The sequence below is a fragment of the Botryllus schlosseri genome, chromosome 4, assembly GCF_051294905.1.
Source record: "Botryllus schlosseri isolate E-star chromosome 4, Bs_hap1, whole genome shotgun sequence".
Classification (NCBI taxonomy): Eukaryota; Metazoa; Chordata; class Ascidiacea; order Stolidobranchia; family Styelidae; genus Botryllus; species Botryllus schlosseri.
The window spans coordinates 520,910-526,909 of record NC_137239.1 but is presented as its reverse complement, the minus strand read 5'-3'; the positions used below and the strand labels follow the sequence as shown (position 1 = coordinate 526,909).

General features: G+C 38.3%; 1 protein-coding gene across 4 annotated transcripts in view; it reads left to right on the top strand.

Moving 5' to 3' along the window:
* Nucleotides 1-4,681: 4,681 nt before the first annotated feature.
* LOC145437835 (dual E2 ubiquitin-conjugating enzyme/E3 ubiquitin-protein ligase BIRC6-like) overlaps nucleotides 4,682-6,000 on the top strand; it is a 90,013-nt gene continuing 88,694 nt past the window's right edge. For 3 of the 4 annotated variants that reach the window (XM_080315141.1, XM_080315138.1, XM_080315137.1), the window contains exon 1: nucleotides 4,682-5,419. In XM_080315141.1, coding sequence (XP_080171267.1) covers nucleotides 5,218-5,419 — 202 coding nt within the window. In that variant the 5' untranslated portion in view covers nucleotides 4,682-5,217. The remainder of the gene's footprint in view (nucleotides 5,420-6,000) is intronic. The other variant, XM_080315140.1, reaches the window with a different exon arrangement.

Below are 6,000 nucleotides of genomic sequence, written 5' to 3'. Positions count from 1 at the left end.
TTTTTATTAGTTCAATTATCAAATGTGACTAGTTAATTTACCACAAAAAATGCGATACGATGAAAAGATAAGAAGGTGCCGAAACGACTTGAAGTAGTCTTTGGAATCAGACAATCACCTTGGCCTAGGCGATGTAAAGAGGAGACATGCACACTCAAAGAAGAGTGAAAGAAGATAGTATATATCAGGGGTCACCAACGCGGTGCCCGCGGGCGTAATGGTAGCGTCCGTTTCCTTTCCCCTTTCCATTAGTGTGATGATACAATCGTTCATATCGCTACATTACACCTTTAGTAGGTAGTCCTTAATTTGCGTGATAGGATTTTTTGTGATATAAAAGATTGATAACTTCAGATAGTTGTGGACTTGTGGTAAACTTCGGATAGTTGTTGTATGATGTTCTTCTTACTTCTGCCAGCGATTCTGTTTGCCCCGTTTGGTTGTAAACTATATCAGAGTTGAGGGTGTGACACATAGAAGAGTCATACAAACAGGCACAATTTGGAATTAATGGTACCATGTATCACTGTAGAAGGCGTGCATGCTTACTTACTTTGTGTGTTTGAATTCACTGTCCGGACGGCTTGTATAATGTTGTATGATGAAGGCATGTTGTACATCAGGGGTGGCCAACCTGCGGCCTTTGGGCCGCATTTAACCGTAGAAGGAATAAGTTTGTGAATTTATGAATTGAGTCCCGGCTTATTGACAGATTTTAATTAATATTCTTGAAATTTTCTTCGCGCTATGCGCGATTGATTGATTCAATATGACATCGTTTCTCGATTTTAATATAGTAGCGCCCTTTGCAATTAGATTACCACAGCACAGATGCGAGCAGCTGAGGGAAATGATGTGCCTCACATATGACATCTGACATAGAAATACCAACTATCATCGTGTGCTCCTCCCTATACCGACGATCCTGATATGAGGCCAAAAGAAATAACAGCATGCAACAAAGTGACTAATAACAATTGGCCCAGCGGAAGATGCATCTTCATCATTTATAACTTGCGCTAAATTTTCTAAAACAGCCCGTCCAACTCTACTGGCGAATCTGATCTCATGTGCTGAGAAATGATAAATGTTTGATAGTAATATGTAAAACTACACTACAAAAAATAATAAGACAATTTTGGTCTTATTGTCTTAAAGTGACTTTTTATGAAAAAATGTCTTAAAGACCAATCGGTCTTAAAGACTAATCGGTCTTCTTAACAAGAATTTTTCGTCTCAAAATTAAGACCGAAATTGCTTGAAAATAAGACTTTTTTTTATAAAAAGTCACTTTAAGAATTTTTCGTCTCAAAATTAAGACCGAAATTGCTAGAAAATAAGACCGTTGTCACTTAAAATCAAGAGACAAATTACATCAAAATACTCCGAGTGCTTTGGGGGTATTCACATGTCAGTGTTAGGCTCTGCATGAAGGGAAGCCTAACATACCTGGATTTGCAATTCATTAGATACCTATTACATAACATTATCATTGTACATTCCACTTACCACTTTGTATACAATCCTCAAAACAATATATAGTTCAATTAGAGTATATAATAGTATTTGTGGTGGGTGCGACATGCCACCACCATTGTGTCAGTGAAAAGTGATAAGGTACAGTACTTTGAATTCTTGTTCTGGCGCAAATGCATTCTGCATTTGACTTATTTGAAGTGTGACATGTGACCAGCGAGAAATGGACAAACATGGTACCACCAAATACGTTTTGGCTCTCTGCTCTCAAGCCACCGCTAGATTGTATTTGCAATGACCTTTGATAGATCAAAATTTGTCTGATTTATAAGACCACGGACCATGATGTTTCTTGATTAGCAAAATTTGTCTTGAAAACAAGACCGGAAAAACTGATACATCAAAAACTGTCCCAATAAGCACAATGTGTCTTTTAAGAAGTGTTTATTGATCTCAGTTTTAAGACCGAATAATCTTGACAATTCAATATGGTCTTAAAAAGTTTGATCAGTCTTAATTTTAAGACAGAATAATCTTGACAATTCAATATGGTCTTATAAAGCTGAATCAGTCTTAATTTTAAGACCGAATAATCTTTACAATTCAATATGGTCTTATAAAGCTGAATCAGTCTTAATTTTAAGACCGAATAATCTCTACAATTTAAAATGGTCTTGAAAAGCTGAATCAGTCTCAATTTTAAGACTTCATTTGATCAGTAAGACTACATTTGCTGAAAATGAGAGCAAATCTTCTCAATGTCTTAAATTTGAGACCAAAATTACAAATTATTTTTTGTAGTGTACTAATATTAATGACAAATTTCATCAGCCACTTTCGACAATCCCATAGCATGACCACTGTCGACTCGCGATTTCGGTGCTGAAGCCTGATTATGACTAAAGCAGGGGCGGCTAACCTTTTTGCCATTCACGGCCGCATTTTAACTACTCGTGTAGCCTACAGCCGCATTCCAGGGCGTAGTCGTAATGAACGAGCTGCTGGACGCCAAATACCCAGGTTAAAGTGTCTATGTCCATTTCTGGTGAACTCCGGACTAATTTATTTATTGATAGACTTACTATGCGCACCAAAATCGCGAGTAGTCACTGGTAATGTTAAGGAAGGAAGATCTCCTAGTCGCGCGAAGCGCGAAAAAAAATCAGATTCACCAATGAATTTCGTCATTGATATTAGTAGTTCTACATATTATCATCAAACATTTATCTTTTCTCATCCCGTGTGATCAGATTCACTGGTATAGAGTTGATGTAGGGGTGTTTTCGTAAATTTAAAGCAAGTTATAAATTATGATGCATCTTCGGAGGGGCCAATTGGTATTATTCACTTTGTAGCATGCTGTTATTTCTTGACCTCTAATCAGAATTTTTAGTATAGTGAGGAGCAAACAATTCCGAGCTGATATTTCCATGTGAGTCGCATCATTTTCCACTGATGTTCGCATCTATATTGTGGGGCTTTGATTGCAAAGGGTGCTACTATGTTGAAATCGAAAAATGTAATCGCGTTGAATCGCGCGCAGCGGGAAGAAAATTTCTAGATTAATTAAAATCTTTCAAGAAATCGGGAGTCAATTCGTAAATTCTAATTGCAAGTCGACGGCCGCCAACACATAGCCTACTAATTGAATTGCGTGTCTAGGGCCACACAAATTCCCTCTTACGGCCGCAGGTTCACCACGTCTGGGCTGAGGCAAAGGGAACACGTAAATATGTCTACTTGTATTGCCGGTAATGCCATTGTTTTAGCGGTTCTTAACTGTATTCAACCGGACAAAAATCGTATTTTCGCATTACTCGCAAATAATGGTGTTGCGACTCGCTAGAATGAAACCCCTATGATCCGTGTATTATCTATATATGCTTGATAATGAAGTATTCCAGCGAAAAACAATGGCACGAGGCAACATTTTGGATTCCGTTGACCGGTCCGGCCCGCGAGCGATTTCATGACTTCGATCCGGCCCGCGAGGCAATTTGAGTTTGACACCCCTGAACTAGGCGTTATCAGCCAAGGTTGATGGGATGTATGGAATTGTATTTTTTCACCACCAGTCACAGGAAAACAGCGTAATGAACTAACAATAACACACAACAAAAGTCAATTTATTTAATGCGATGGCTGCATTTGTTTATTTACCACTAGCTTGTTGATGCGTGGCATACGTTTGCTTACAGCACATCGGAAGTCATGTATGGGAGCAACAAGTCGGTTTCGTTTCTTCGACTTGATAGTCATTAGGGATGAAAATCCTTGCTCGCATTCCCACGTATAAGGGAAAATTAGCAGCTGGGGAATAGCGTGAGACGACTGCTTCAAAAAACTCAAAATCAACCTCACCTGAACTAATAACTCCCTTCGATCGAAAAAGATAGAATCTACTCGCGTACCACCTGGAAGACCTTCGCGTACCACTAGTGGTACGCGTACCACAGGTTGGGAACCACTGCCGTAGCCCATATGAAAAATCCTACAAAAAGTCAACATATTGCTACCATTTAATAATATTATGTACCGTACCAATACGGCACCGGTAAGTCCAATGTTGGATACCTACCCTATGGGAAATTATAACATTGAAATCATTCACGATGTTATCAGCATGTTAGGTCTATAATATGTTCATAATATATGCAAAAGTATCCACACTGTCTGACCCATTTCAACCATAGACTATAAACTTATAATATCTTTTTAGAATGAATATTGTCAATCCATTTCATCGTAAGAATGAATTGCAAAAAACGTACTGAGATTCCATTCAAAAGATATGATCATACTATTTTGATATATCTATACCTTCGACACCAGTAATGATTTGTGTTTCCTTCTGTAGGCCTAGGCTAGTATAATGTTGTCCATGGCATGTGCAAACGCGTACGGTACTTTGTATATCCAATATCAGTTAGGGTGTGTCTGTCCATCATTTCAAAATAAAATTGTTGTATTTAATCCGTAGGTCTGACTGTTATAGGTGTGTGTATGACGAATATGCTCATATTGCATCCCAATATAAGTATGGTTGAAGAAGATAGATGATTCCCACATCAATTTAGTACATGTAAATGAAATGTTCAAAAACTATCTCAATTCACATTGTGTATATTTGGTGTGTCTGAATAGGCACGTGCCTACTATAGCTATAGTACGATGTAAATTAAGATATATGTAAATTAAGCTATAGCTCTTTCTCCAGGTCTAATCGAATTTCTTGTCAATAAAGATGACAATCACCAACCCAACTTTCCCGCCATCAGCATGGCAAATTTTATGGTCTTCATAATAGGTCTTGGGTTAGGATTGCGGTATCTTTATATTATAGTGTTGGGGGTTGCTGGATCAGGGCAGGATTACGAATTAGTTGGGATTCAAAGCGAGGGTATAGAGTTGAGGGTTAGGGTAATGCTGCTACAGGCGTATCGCAGGATTAATTTAGGGGTGAGAGTAATTGATGATCCAACGATATCCTAAACCAATTATAAACACAATCTATTTTGACGTGTTCGCGGGGAACCCTGATCGGTGCTAGTCATGTTTTTATGGATGACAAGGTATACTTCCATATTCACCTGTTTGTGCTTTTCTATAGTTTGCGGTGAATGCTTGCTTGCCAAACCCCACCTCCACATTATTGTAGACATGCTGTACTGCATTTCTTACTGCAATTTAATTATTCTATAGTTGTTGTGGTGTATTAGAAATATGTGACATCATAGCACAATGGAAAAATTGTCGAGTGAATCTGTGGATGAATGGTTCTCTCTATCAAGCGACAGTCACTTTAGGCGCAGCTCCCACTCCAGTCCGATCGTTCGATTGGAATATCTCTCGTCGATCAACGCGATTCTGAGTGTTTCATCCGAAAATGAGATCACTTTGTATGATGCAAACAGTGCGGAATTTTTACGGGAATACGAAAAAGGTACTGTTATCTGTAGTGGTGGGACAAAGTGTCTTGGTAAAGCCACACTAGTTTGTCTTCATATTCGCAATTTATTTACTCTGAGCTTTCAACTGACTTAATTGGAAGCATACTTCAGTACATTCCAAGATTGCAGTTCAAAGATGAATTAGATAGTGTAACATGAAAATTTGGTACATGTTCATTGTTCATAGGCTCGTGACAGAATAAATCCCAATTATTTTCTACTCCCAATTTAGTGTGCATAGGCTACCTATGACTTATCGCGCAAGAATGTCGACAAAAATATGAAATTTCTGTCTTTCCTGATACACGATCCAAAGTACACCTGAGCATAGGGTTACCATACGTCCTTTTTTAAGAGGATTTGTCCTCTTTTTTGACTTTTTCGAAAGTGTCCTCGGAGGACGCCCTTTTGTCCTCTCTTTTGAGATTTTGCCCTCTTTTTGAAAATTTAGGTCATATTTAGAGCAAAATGCGAGTGATATGCTGTAAATTAGCACAGAAGTGACGCTCCGGCTGAAAAGTTGACCTTCATTTTTTTTTGTATTTTGGGCTCTGAGCGTGAAAGTTGACCTTTT